General features: G+C 41.5%; 2 protein-coding genes across 3 annotated transcripts; both read right to left on the reverse strand.

The window, feature by feature from the left end:
- Nucleotides 1-308: 308 nt before the first annotated feature.
- On the reverse strand, nt 309-4377 carry LOC124208582 (N-alpha-acetyltransferase 25, NatB auxiliary subunit-like). Its single transcript, XM_046606407.1, has 16 exons — nt 4237-4377; nt 3994-4079; nt 3780-3918; nt 3522-3715; nt 3316-3453; nt 2868-3240; nt 2626-2801; nt 2396-2559; nt 2154-2320; nt 1918-2087; nt 1571-1848; nt 1387-1504; nt 1166-1321; nt 860-1099; nt 673-792; nt 309-613 (listed from the first exon to the last, which is right to left on the reverse strand). Exons 1-16 carry the CDS (start codon nt 4310-4312, stop codon nt 371-373), a joined length of 2838 nt encoding a protein of 945 aa, XP_046462363.1. The 5' UTR covers nt 4313-4377; the 3' UTR covers nt 309-370.
- Nucleotides 4378-6554: 2177 nt separating this feature from the next.
- Nucleotides 6555-13904, reverse strand: LOC124209682 (syntaxin-1A-like). Of its 2 annotated transcripts, none has more exons than XM_046607780.1 (11): nt 13707-13904; nt 13546-13646; nt 12168-12682; nt 11966-12055; nt 9861-9960; nt 9713-9787; nt 9462-9644; nt 9302-9375; nt 9094-9231; nt 8902-9012; nt 6555-8515 (listed from the first exon to the last, which is right to left on the reverse strand). In XM_046607780.1, the coding sequence occupies exons 3-11, from the start codon at nt 12198-12200 to the stop codon at nt 8435-8437; spliced, it is 885 nt and encodes a 294-aa protein (XP_046463736.1). In that variant the 5' UTR covers nt 12201-12682; nt 13546-13646; nt 13707-13904; the 3' UTR covers nt 6555-8434. The 2 variants fall into 2 exon arrangements, with proteins under 2 accessions (XP_046463736.1, XP_046463737.1); XM_046607781.1 differs by having other exon boundaries at nt 6555-7401; nt 13707-13902.
- Between the last annotated feature and the right edge of the window lie 82 nt (nt 13905-13986).

A 13986-nucleotide genomic window follows, 5' to 3' on the forward strand; every position in this document is an offset into this window, starting at 1 on the left:
CGGACGACTAGAGTCCCTCTGATGGTCAAATGCCAAACTTCTTCAACCTTTGGTTCTCGACCGCGATCGACAGATTGTCAACAAAACTTTCTTATCAGAAATTCAGAATGTATGTGTTTTAAAAAAAGAAAAATTCCTACAATTGACATTTATTTCTCAATTTCTGCGGTCTCATATTCCCATGGTTATTTTTACCTAAAAAAATTAATGGTTGTAGTACGCGGCATCACCTAGACCAGAATAAATTTCTCTAACCTCTTTGATGGCTTCCCTGACAGACGATTTTTTAAAAAGTAGTCCAACAACAATTAACATGAGCAAACAAGACAATATATTTTGAGAGTAGCTGCAGTGACGATTTTATTTTGTATTACAACTTGCAGGTCTCTAATAATTTCAACTTGTCCGCCAAAAGACTTTTCATTTCCGACACGGGAGATTGACTCAGTTTCTTTTGTATTTCAGCCGTGATGGCCTCTGCTCCTTGGGCGATTTCCGAATCCGTTAGCTTCATCTGGCTGAAGAAGACTTGGACATTCAATTCTTCAAAGAGCACTTCCATTTTGCCAATGCTCGACGTCATACAGCGTACCAGTGTGGAAAACTGCTCCACCTGAACCGATAACTTTGATATTACCGATTCGACATTTAAATGAATTTAGCGATACCCACCCCGCTATTTGCATCGTCATTCTTGGCTTCTCCCTTCTTCTTTTTCTTCTTGATCAAGGCGTTGCTGGTCTTGATTATCGCGTGCATCGTGGAGACGATCAACACACACAAACAAAGCGTCTGTCAATCCAAGAACACAAATCATTAGCAATCGACACGAGGACCACCCAGAAATGTACATATCTACCTCGACGGCGTTGTAAACTCGCTCGAGTCTGATGTAATTCCTCCAGAAACCTTCGCTAGGGACGCAGAGTTGAGCAGACTCGATAACTTGACTAAGAGCGCGTTCAAATCCCAGGATGTCATCGCTGCCAATGACATACTGACCTTTGGCAACGACATCCATCAGGATCAAAAGCGGTTCAAGAGCGCCGTTTTCCACGTACGTATAAAGCCTGGGAGGAGGAGGACTTTGTACTGAAAACTGCAAACGAGAAAGAAACAATTCAGCATCAAAACAAAAGTTTCCAACGATTATTCATTCTTTTACCTGATTATGGCTCATAAAAGTCTCTGATTTCAATTCAGTTAGCAAATGGCGAATTTCACTGAGAAGTCGCTGTAAAACAATTTGATTGGTCGGCTCCTCAACTGTCTGACCATTGACCGAGTTGTCCGTTCGATTTTTCGTTTCTGGCACTTGGCTCTAAGGAACGTGAAATTTGTCAGCACAAACCAAATCAAATCAAAAATTCTACAACTAGATCCAACCTGCCAGCTGGGCGAAAGCGAAACCGTGGCAATGAGTGAGTGGACGAGTCGATTTCGCAGTTGCGCAAATTTCACCTCATCTTTAAATGTTGTCTTGACCATATCTTCGCGAGAATTCCTAACACAACAGAGTAAGATAAATGTGATCCTTTTTTTAAAAATAGAATTGATTGGTTTTCGTTACTTGGCAGGTGGATCCCAAGATACAAAGACGCCGCAGTCACGATTATCGACACACGTTTTCCAATCTGGCTGATCTTTGTCGGGATCGGCAAACATACCTGCCGCAGATTGAACTAATTTCGTATGGGAGTTGCCGTCCAGAAGCAGATCCAGCAGCATGCGCTCGGTCGTGGACGAGGCAAAGTGAGCAGAGCTATCCAGCCGTTGGCAGAATTGAGTAAACTCGGGAATCTTCCCGAAAGAGCCAAATTTATAGGCCGAAATTAAACACTCGGATGTCTGTTGAAGAAATGATTAAAACCAAATCAGATGAGAAGATTCCTGAAACATTGCGAATGAATAGAGTACTTCTCTTGCGTGCGTGGTGTAAAAACGTAACGTGTTGGAGAGTAGTGGCGAAGCTGTGTACGGCAATCCCATCGAAATCAGTGGACGGCAGAGCAAATGGCCAAGCGAATCCAATTGAATGTATTTAACATCCAACGATTCGTAACGCTGGAAGGCTGCACGGCCGTGACCTATTGAAAAATGGGGGGCGAAATAACTATTAAATTGATCTGTACTGTTACTAATTTATTTGTTACCAGCTAGTGTATATACTCTGGTGACGAGCAACTTTAGGTGGTAATTAGCTGGACTGTTGGCTAGGGCCGTTTCCAGCAATAACAGGCACTTGTCGAGAACAACGGGATCGTTATTCCACGTATCTAACAAAAGGTGGGCAGCCAACAAGGCATAGCCATCGTTCGGTCTATCCCATTCAAAAAGAAAAGCATTGCTTGGTCATCTGTGAATAAATTAAAAAAGAACAGCATAGACTGGATACCTAAAATCCGTTGCCAACAGACCAGCATTCAGAGATTTCGTTTGCAAATAATGGCCCCACAATTTCTGAGAGAGCTCAATTTTTTCTTCTTTATTCAACAGATCATGTTGACCGAGGAACCTATTCAACTGGATGTGCAACAAGTGCCGGCATATTTGCTTCACCTTAAAAAGAAAAAAGAGAAACTTTTAGTTGGCTCCTAGGCCTTGGACCTAGATATAAAATATTACCGTAGTAGGAGATTGGGAACTTGATTGATCCAAGCCAACGGATTGGGTAACACAACCAAGAAATTCGTTCACCTGTTCGGCCGGCAAACTGCTGACGAACGGCCGAAGATCTTGGAAAGCGCAAGGTTTGTCTCCCATTACTTCCACGTATTCTTGGGCAAATTCCCTGAAATTGCCTAAACAACAACGGCAAAGTTACAATTGGACCAAGGAGGCAACTTGCGATGGCAAATTAAGATTACCGAAAACGGTGGAAGCGTCAAAGTTTCGTTGTTGGAGTTGCTGCCAGAAAAAGAGCATCGCCAAATAAGGGCCCCGCAACTTGTTTTCTGACTTGAGTCTTTCTTGCTCCATCAAAGAGAGGAGGAAGGTTTTCGCTCGGCCAATCACATCGGCGTTGGTAGTGCTGGTCAACTCAAACAAGGCTTCCATGTAAAGGCTGTAATAGCTCCACTGGTCCGGGTTTGAACGCAAAAGTTCCTCGGTGTAATCCAACATCTGATCCCAGCGTTTCATTTGCCTAAGATATTCGCCCTTTTTGTTTTCAATCATGCCATTCGCCAGCTTTTCCGATAGCGATCCTTGCAGCACTTGTAAGGCCTCCTGGTATTTTTTCTGTTGATAGATATTGGCCCTTGGTTATGGATGCAATAACAAAAAAACAATATTGTATACTCTCGATGAATATACCTGTTTCTCCAGAACCATCAAGTACAATTGCACTTCAGCTTCTGCTTCAATCTTCTTCTCTTCCACAAACTTTTTGATCATTCTTTCGGCCAACGGCAACGTTATCGTAAGGCATACGGTATCGTCGTTGACGTAGGCCTACGAAAGCGGGAAAAAAAATCAACATCAACATTCCAAGGCAAGTTTTTCTTAAAGGTGAACTTTACTTGCATAAGGATACTCATGACAGCCCAAAAATAGTATGGGTTTTTGGGCTTGACTTTGAAGAGGGCCATGGCTGTCAGCTGCTGCTTTCGGTAGTCACCAATGCGAACATAGCCCATGAAGAGATGGGACAGAAATTCCTCGTTCAAAGGGTCTTTCCTGACTGCCGCTTCATAAATCTGGCACGTCAGTTCAGCTGTGTAAAAGAAGATCACATTATTTAAAAAGAAGTTATCCAAGTGTAAGAACTTTGCTTTTACGTCTGTGAGTTTCCCGATAGCAAATGGCCATGGCTTGAAGTGTGGCATCTTCGCAAGGCTCCTCCAATTGCACCTCCTGCAAGATGGTCTGGGCCTCCTCTGATTTCCCTAGCCTCACCATGGCCAGGGCCTTGAGAACCTAAACAAACAAAATATCTCTCACATTTTGACACTTTCCTCACTTGAGAGCCAATGTTTACAACAAGCAGCGTACCCTGGCACATTGTAGGTTTGGCTGCTTCTTCAAGACCTTTTCCGCCTCCTGCAGAGCCTTCTTGTTGTTTCCATTATCCAGCCAATCTGTTATGATTATGGAAATCAAGACAGGTGAAGAGAACAAATTAACTCGGAGCAAATCGTGTGTGGTGGGGTGAACCCCCGAAACATAATGATATTTATTTTTTGGTCACGGGTGAGGTTTATATTTGGGGGATGAATTTTCCGTACAATCATTTACCGTAAATTGGCCGCAAACGTCTCTCGTTGACTGAATTATCAACCGGCTTCATTTTTGTAGCCATCTTCGAGACCATGTCTTTTGGGAAAAAATAAATTAAAGAAACTCTGTGGGGCCTTGTGCAGATGGCGCGGACTAGTGTTCCGCGCAACGTTTCAGGAAACGCGCCAAATTTGATCGGTAATATCCTAAATTGCATTGCATCTATATAGGAAATAGTTGTAGAGTCGGGCCAAAGAAGAAGATTCTCTTTTCATGCAATACCGTTGGAGAAATCGATAAAGTGTAGCCATTCGTCCTTGTATAAAGAAAAACACATGGTCCTTTTTATTTCTCAATGGCTGTGACGACAAGAGCAGTTTCCAACATCAAAGTTTGATTAGTCTGATTATTTATTTTTCTTTTTTGGGGAGAAAATGAATCAAAGTCTTTGACGTCAGACGTTTCTCTGCCACCTGAAATGTGTTACGTCAACAAAGCGCCGTGATGAAAATGGAGCTAGCTCTTATTTCTTCGTGAATATATTAAGTATCAAGGGAAAAGTTGAACAATAGAAGTAGCAATAACAAAGTGAACTAGTTTCTTATTAACTTTCAAGTGCTGCTGTAGACTCTCTATACACACACACATCTCCATATGTCTATGTGTATCTCATTTCGAATTGCCTAAACAAAAGAGAAGCCGATATCGATCGGTCATTCGGCTTCCTTTAGTATATATATGTAGATATTAGATATGACGACGGTATAGAAATAGCGATGTTGTACACAGACGTGGAGAAGGCCTTTTATAGCGAAACAAAAAAGAGCTAGAGAATTGATTTATTTTCTACTGCTACTGACGTCGTCGTTCTATTTGGTCGCCGCCCCTCTATCATTGGCCGGCGTCGTGAAAGATGTGGCGACATTTTGATGCGATTGGCGCAGGCGCTTTCAATATGACAGCGACGTCACACGCGATGAAAAACTAAATAAATAAATAAATAATAATAACATTCTATTGATATTTGGATATCGTATTATTTGTGTGTGTTTGGGGGAATCTGTGACGCGTGACGTGGCAATCTCTCTCGTGAATGAGGACGAGCGGGATCCGGAAGGAGGTAGGGATCAGACTATATAGGAGCTATATAGGAGCCTCTGCACTAGGAGCTCAAGGGCCATCAAGAGGATAGAGACTGTGTGTGTATAGTAGTGTGTGTATGGATTTTCTTCTCAGTTCCATGTGCATGGCGCACATCGATCGATTGGGGCCAAAGAGACTCTGGTCCCGACTCGTCTCATTCGTCGACCGACTATATAGCACGCCGTCGCCCACAGTCTATATCGCCTGTGTGTACAAGGGTCTGTCCGGGTTGGCTGTCAGCTGCAGGATTGACGATTGGGCCGCTGTATCATTTCGATTGTCACCGTCGTCACGAAAACAACGGCACGGATCGATTTCCAAACGGATAAGTCCAACACAATGCCACCACACACTAGTACATGTATCCCGCACAAGAACTGCACCACCATTTTCGTTGGTTGGTGGGCAGCAGCGATCATATATGAATATTGCACAACTGGCTGGACCCACCCATATTTCTATGGCTTGTTGTTTTGATTCGCAGGGGCTTTCCTTATGGTCTCCGAGGGAGGGTTTCATTTGATCTTTTTTACGTTGACAATTTGACATGAACGGACAGCGCGGGACAAATATTTGTCCTAATGGTATAAATGAAAGAATCAGCGTAGACAAGATGTAAAACAAAACGCTAATAATCAAAAGGGACATACTGTACAGGTGAAAGATGAGGCAGATATGACGAGAGTTGATGATGTCATAATACAAATTCAGACGTGATTATAATTCTTTTTTTTTTGTTATTATTATTATATTTTGTTTAATACCACACACACAGAGCAGGAGAATGGATCAAGTGGCGAAAAATCAAAAAACAACAATAAAAATGAAAAAATAATTCAAAAGAGGAGAACAATAATTAATTAGATAATAATAACTGGGGGGGAATCCACAATATGTGGCAGCAGTAGCAGAGAGTTATATAGGAAGTCAATTGATGTGGGATTTGAGTTTTCGAAAAAAGAAATAAACGACCTAAGTTTTTAAATAGGGACGACTTTTTTATTTGTTTTACAAAGTGAATGATTAACCGTTTAGAAGAGTTATAGTAATGCGCTAAGTAAAATCGTCTACTGATGATGGAAAAACAATCAAAAAGAAAATTTTTGGTTTAGCCCTAATAAAAAAATGTTTGGTGTTTATCATCAACTTGTAGCTTTCTTATTTTTTGGTTTTTGACTCGGCAAATCAAAAAATGTTTTGGTTTGAAACGTAACAAACCCCCAGACCTTCCAGTTGGCGGGGGAAATGCATAGATACATCGTCATCATATTTATAATAATAATAATAATAAGTACCGAGCTGATTCAATAACAACATCTGACTGGGTTCACATGCGTGTGTGTGTGTGTCAAACATTATAATACTTACAGAGAAAGGGAAGTTAAAGAGATAATAAAGAAAAAACAATGGAAAATCGAGGCTACTGCATATGACGAGGAAAATGTCCATTAAACATCAGTTTTTTTCTTTTTTAATAGCAGCTTCAGGGACATTCAACTATAATTCATTTCGTTACTTTTTTATTAATTTTTTTTTGTTGTCTTCTTTTGAATTTTTTCTCTTAAGTGTGTGTGTGTGTAAAAGTAAGAAAAGGGTTCGTGTGTTCAAACCGAATAAAAAGCAAAAACTGGCTTCTCTACAAATTATTTCGTCAGCCAACCGATAAAAATTCACACACAAATTTGAGGAATTCAAAATGAGAATTATATATCGAAATGAAAAACGAAACATATATTTTTTGGGGTTTTTTTTAAGTTGGGAGAGGCCCTTTTTTGGTTGTTTTTTTTCTGGCTACAAACAGATTGAATTTTTTGAAGGAAACAAAGAAGACATTTTTAGGTTCTTTACTTGGTTGCCTCGGCGTTGTTTGATTCAGGCTGGCGGACACACAAAAGCCTTTTGTGAAGCTTTTGATTGGGCAGTTGGTTGGTTAATTTTTTCTTTTTTAATAAAAACGAATTACAATCCAAAGTATCCTCCAATGGTAGAGGCCAAGATGACTCCCAATATGGCCAAACAAATCATGATCATAATCTTCTTCTGCAAATAGCCGCAACACAGGTAACAACCAAAACAACAAACGACACACCCCAAAAGTGTTGTTGTTGTGCCACAGAGAGGAAGGCAATCAAGGAGAGACAGAAAAGAGAGACAGAGAGAGAAGATTGGTTAGCTCTTTTTTTCCTTTCCTTCATCAACTAATTCAAATGCTGGAAGCCAAAAAGCTACACAAAAGTTCTTTTGTTGTTCAATTCCAGTCACAACAAAAAGGAAAGAAAAAAAAATTGTCCAACAGAAAAGGCAGCTGCAATCCCACGAGAGACTCAAAATAGGAGCGTCGTTTTATTCAAAAATTGAAAGAAAAATCAAATTAATAGAAAAGTCCATTCCACTACTGTGTTTGGTTGTCGTCAATTGGTTGTTGTTTTTATACTTGAATGTACAGCAAATTATGTACACGGGGCAACACAAGAAGGAAAAAATTAAACAACAGCCAAATGTGTAAAGAGTTTGAAAAAAAGGAAAAAAAGATGATTTTATCATTCCACCCACCCCATTCTCCTATTTTACACACACACACATACGACACATGCGCACTAATCAACTCGTTCCAGAGGGTGGCACCAATCAAATAATCTTCGAGGGGAAAAAATAAACCAAAAATGACAAAAAAAAACTAAACAATAAAATAGCACACACACAAAGGTTAATTGCAATTCAATTATAGCGAAGGAATCAAAGAAACAAAAGAAAAAAATTTAGAAGGGAAAATTTCTATTTCTCTTGGTAAGTCTTGTTCTCCCGGTATTTTGTTTTAGACGCGTGTGTTATTTTCAAATGCTTTTAAGTAAATTTTCTAAAGAAAAAGAGAGGCAGACAGCGGAGGCGGTTCTCATCGATTCCTGTAGGCCGTTGCGCATTCACACACAATCATCAAAATGTTGTCTCTCCTCTTTTCGTAAATGTTTAAATACAATTGATTTTGTTATCTCTTTGTATGTTTTTTTTCAATGGAAAACGTAACGTGTTCTTGTGTGTGTTGCGATTATTTTATGTACAACAAATTCGACTACTAAGGAACTGTAAATCCGATGATGAGGGCCAAGACGATGACCAGCGTGATGCTGACGCAGATGATAATAAATATCTTTTTCTACACGGGAAATAAAAAATAAACGAATAAACAAACCAAACAAATAATTTGACCAAATAATAATAAATGAATAAAAAATAATAAGCATTCAGCCAAATTTTGCAGCATAGCCCATCTACTGGCTGCTATAAAAAAATTTTTAAGATAAAATTCTATTTCAACTTGTCCGTGACTCGTATATATAAAAATAAATGTGAAAAAATGTAGAATAAAAAGTTTTTTTCATAGACATGCCAGCTATAGAAACGTCAACAATAAAAAAGAGCAAAGTAAAATAAAAAATGAATCCTCCCCCTTTTTTTATATCAACTACGATCGACGTCTACTATTCTATCGAGTGGAAATTCCAAAAAAGAAGAAAAGAGGATCAAAAACTGAAAACTTACCCGTCGAGCTTTGCTTTGATACTTCAGTGCCTTTTTCGTGTCTTGAGTGGCGGTCTGAACGTAGTCGACGGCGTGTTCCACATTGTACTCGATCCGATCGATCATTTCACCCTATTCAGCAGCAGCCAAAGACACATCAAAGATAATCGTTACGTTTTATATCAAATCGGCGTGTGTTGTTTAAATGCGTACCTGGTTCTCGACCAGCATGGCCATGTCCATAAACATGTCATGCAGTTCGCGGATCGAGTTCTCCAATTTCATAATGTCGGCGTGACGAGCCTCAATGTCCGCCAGCGTCTGCCTGGCCTGCTGCGTCTCCATAATGATCTGCAAAAACGAACAGAACAATGTAAGTTGTGGCCTAATTGAAAGAGCAAACAGCCAGCAAATGTCTTACGCCTTGAGTGAAAACGGCCGGATTGCCTTGTTCCAACATTTCCTCAAGCTCTTCGTTGGTAGTCGTGCGCCCGGCTGATGTTTGCACATGAAAGAAACAAAGTTGAAAGTCAATTTGAATAATTTCCAAATGGGCTGGCAAGAAAGAAATAAAGTCGTACTGATTTCGAGTTGGCGCTGGATGCGACCCTTGCATCGCTCACGGTAGTCGGTCTGCGTGCGGTTGTATTCGGTCATGACCTCGACGAATTTACGGGAAAGTGTCGAGTGCTGAGTTTTACGTATCCGCAAATCAGCCGACGATTTATTCGTTTGCTCCTCATGTTCGATATTTTGTTCGATGACTGCAAATCGAATCAGTGCAAATGTCATTATCGTTAATCGAACAACAAAAGGTCAATCCAACCGTTACCTTTCAGCTTCGATCGAACTTTATTGGCCGTTTTCTTGATGTCGGCCATCAGATCCTCGAGCTCCTGCTTCACCTCTGCAAATAAAAAGGGAAATCAAATTTAGATCCGCTGACGGTAATGGCACAAATGGTATAACTATATATTTACTTTCGTCCGTTTGCGGGGCCGACAGGATGGCGCTGTGTTTCTTCTTGACCTCTTCTACATTGGCCTGTATCTTGTCTATATTCTCCCGTATCTCGTTCACCTGTCATCCAATCAAAACAGCGAATATAAATGACCTGATTTGAGTTAAATCCAAAAGTTACAAAAAAATGGCCGCCCCTTCTTGTAGCCTGGCTCAATGTAATCCTCATCCATCCATCCCCTGCTGGCCTCTTTTTATATATTCCCTAATCCTGTGGTGGTAGAGACTATCGATTATCGATTACATCATCATCATCGTTCTTTTCCCCCAGATATTGTGGCCATTCGGCCGAGAAAACTCCGTCCATGGCCAGCCAAAAAGAAAAGAAAGTTGCCTTTTTTTAAAAGATGGAAGAAGATGGCAACTCCTCCTATATACTTGGTTTATTTCATTTTTGCGTCTATACTTTTCATCCCTTTGGAGAGCGAGAGGGTTACTCTTCCATTACCACCACCACGGCTGCTAGTTTTCTCTTTTCCCTTTGCCATCGATCGATGTATGTGACTTTGAGTCCCGAACGCACACACCCTGTCCGCCCGGGCGGCGCACGCATTACTCCACACACATTGAGAATCGGGAGGGAGGGGGTTTGGGTTTGAGACTATTGTATATGCACGGTACTAGTAATGATCGCCTCCTAATAATAAAAAAAAAAACGTGGGAGGGTCCAACGTTTCCCTGCCGACGAAAAAAAGTTTGAATGAACAATCGGCGGAGAGTTAAATGGCTCGAAAATAAATCAGTACAAAGGTATTGATTAGGCCTTTAAACTTCTTTCCCCCCTGGTGACGGGAGAGTGGCGCATTGTGGAAGGAGGGGGGCATTATTGAAATTCGGCCCGATTCCAAATTGTCCGCGGGAAGGTTACGAGTTGGCAGGGACGGTTCGTGCGTGTGGGCGTCACAATTCCGAGCAAACAAAAAGAAAAAAAAAACCACTCGAGAAGAAAAGGAGGATAGTCGCCTCCTTTTGGAAATAAAAAGGAGCTTTAAAATAAAAAAGAAGATTTGATACAGTGACGTTGCATAAGCTCGACGAGGTGGCAAGGATTTGGTCGGGGTGGGGATGCTGACGCATAAAAAGATTGGGTAAAGGCAGTTGCGGAACTGATCAATGAGGGTACGTAGTTTAATGTGATGGAGCGCCCACTCGAGTGCAAAGACTTTAACTCGGTGCTCCTGAAATGTGCAAAATTGGCATGATAAAATGAGAGCACACACATATGAAATCGAATCCATCTCTCACGCAAAAAAGATCGCTGACCTCCTCTGACATTTTTCTTTCATTTTCCACACAAATAGAAAAGCGATTCCAATCGTCCATCACATGTCCAGCAGCTTTTCACGCCCGGCCGCATCTTCCGTTCGATTACCGCACGCCTAGGCTACTCTACCATGTCTTCATGCCAGTCAACCAACAAACAAAGCCCTTCCTTCTCAATGGTGGTTGTGTCCCTGTGTGTGTGCCGTTCATCATTACAACTTAGCAAACTTTTTCCCCCCCTCGTTCACGAGATTCTTTAAGTGATGGACTATTTCTTAGCTCGAGAGGGGATTGCGCAGTCGTAGATGAAAGGAAGCCTCACTCTGATGGGGTGGATATAGTTTTACTTTGAAACAAACAACGAGAGAAAGAAAGAAACAAGATTTTAATGCTCAAGACTAGAAGCCTAGTGCTTCTCTCTCTCTTCTACAGCGTTCTGCTGATGCAATTCCCCCTGCAATTCATCAGGGGCTCCTGATGCTACCGCGCCTCTTGTCATTACGCTACTATTGGCCACGCTATCAAAAGCAGACTACCAACATGAATGAGAGCCAATCGCAAACACAATTATGGCTAATGAATTCCACCCTCTGCTATCTCTCTCTCTCTCATCGGAAAAGAACACCATCAGCCAAATTGCTCCACGTTCCAACCTGAACACTCTTGTGCTATCTATTCAGGTGCATGTCCCTCATCTCTTTCGAGTCTTGTCTATGCAAATGCTCGGACCATGATTACGCTATGGCCAACTGCTGAAAGATGTAATGGGATTAAATAAACAAGTCAACGGAAGGGTAGTTACCTCTGCAAAGAAGGCCTCCATGTATCCATCCTGGGCCTCAACAGTAACGGCCACATCATCTGGCCCTGTGTCGTCATCCTCGCTTTGTGCCTGAATCGGCAGGAATGCAAAAAGAGGAGTAAATGAGTGTTGCACTACGAGGCATTAATTTCAAGCGACAAGAGCTGTGCACAACAAAGAGAACATGGTTACGTATACTCACAGCTTTGAGGGCTGCTAATCTGTCCTTGGTCATTTTGAGGGTTGGCCTACAATCCCACCGACAGCTTCAAAGAGAGAATTGCACCCAAAAAAGCACCAAATAGTTAGTGGTAGACGGCGTCGGCTACACACACGCACTGGGCTCTCACACTCTCAGACACACATACACCGAAAATCAATACTCCCTTCGGATGGCAAAGACAGACAAACTGGGCACACACACACACACAATTTCAACGAGGAAAAAGGACACGAGAACAGCTCTTTCTTCCTTCTGCAAACCAAGACACGGACACAAAATTAGCACGACAGATAATTATTGCTGAATGAATTGTGTCTTTTTCGATTCCCGATAAAAAAAAATTTCGGGGGTCTTGTGCCGGGCGTCACAGGAGAAACCGACACGGCCGTCGACAGGGCAGTGGGCGACTCGGATAGTCAGCTTTCCCTTCTCTTCTGTCAAAACCACCAATATGGCCGCACTGTCGCAACGTTGCCAACTCGACAGAAATCCACCTACAAATCCCCCAACAAAACCGAATTGATTTTATCATTCATCCTTCTCTACATCGAATTCAATCCATTAAAAAAAGAAAACTTCTCAAATATTCATTCATAATGCAGAGGGGTTTTGCCCAAGTACAGATATATAGATTTATTATGAAAGAAAAACGTATGTGACATGGAAGAGCGATTCCATTTCTAATCGTACCGAACGAACTCCCCCAGGTTCCTATGAGCAATGATACGACATGACACGTACAAATATATATCAATGATGTACCACACAACAATTTGAATGGAATTCAAGTAACGGGTTTGGCTTGATTTGTTGGTTCTGGAACGTGGCAGCGGAAACAAAATGGTGACAAAGAAACGTTGGTGGAAACGTGATGCAACAAAAAAATCCAAGTCATATTTTTCCTGTCTGCATTTTGCATACGTAATCGTTACAAGACACACAGTAAAGGTCACACCAAAATTTAATTCTATCGCCGACCGCCGTTTTCCTCTTGATCGCTTCCAACCAACAACCATATCCATACATTTCCGCCTGCCAACATCCGACGTCTATTTCATGTATCATTTCTCCACCCAGCCGAATTCTTTGATCGAACGAAGTTGTTTTTTGTGAATGCCCTTCTTGTGTTTTGTTATCTCTTCATGGTTTGTAATAATAAGCAGCACGTCATCGAATATGACTCACGACCAGCGATAATCTAAACTCCCTAGACTCTGCAACTCTGAGTGTGTGCACAAGTGCTTATCGACAAAATGATGCATTCGGCACTCCCCCCAGCCAAAAATTCATGAAAAGGACATTTTTCAGTCAAAGATTTGCAAGAAAATTGCGTGGGCTGCTTGCAAATAATAAATACCATGCGGATCGTGACTGGTCTGTCGCAGCAGGCGGTCCTTTCTACAAGGTCTACACGGGATCTTGTATAGTTACCCTGTGCACACACGAAGATTTCAGCTCCTACAGAAAATGATACAGAGCATGTTCATAAAATATTGGACTAGTTTGCAACGTTCAGACCGTGCACGATGATGTGTGTGTGACTGTGTGGGGACGGGGACTGCCAACTGATAAAAAGCCGTTTAAAGAATCTGACTGCATTCAGCTTAGCAACTCATCTTTTTGAAAAAGGTCGTACATTAAAAGCGGATGCTTTCATCTGGATTAAAATAATAATTTCACGGTGGTCTGATGGAGTCAGGGCTAGACACTTTGACTAAATGATGGAAAATTAGATACCTCGTTTTCTGGAGGTTGGAAAACCCCGCCTACTTCTTGCAGAGCCATCTGTGTTTTAGGA

Source organism: Daphnia pulex, chromosome 12, assembly GCF_021134715.1.
Source record: "Daphnia pulex isolate KAP4 chromosome 12, ASM2113471v1".
NCBI classification, from domain to species: domain Eukaryota; kingdom Metazoa; phylum Arthropoda; class Branchiopoda; order Diplostraca; family Daphniidae; genus Daphnia; species Daphnia pulex.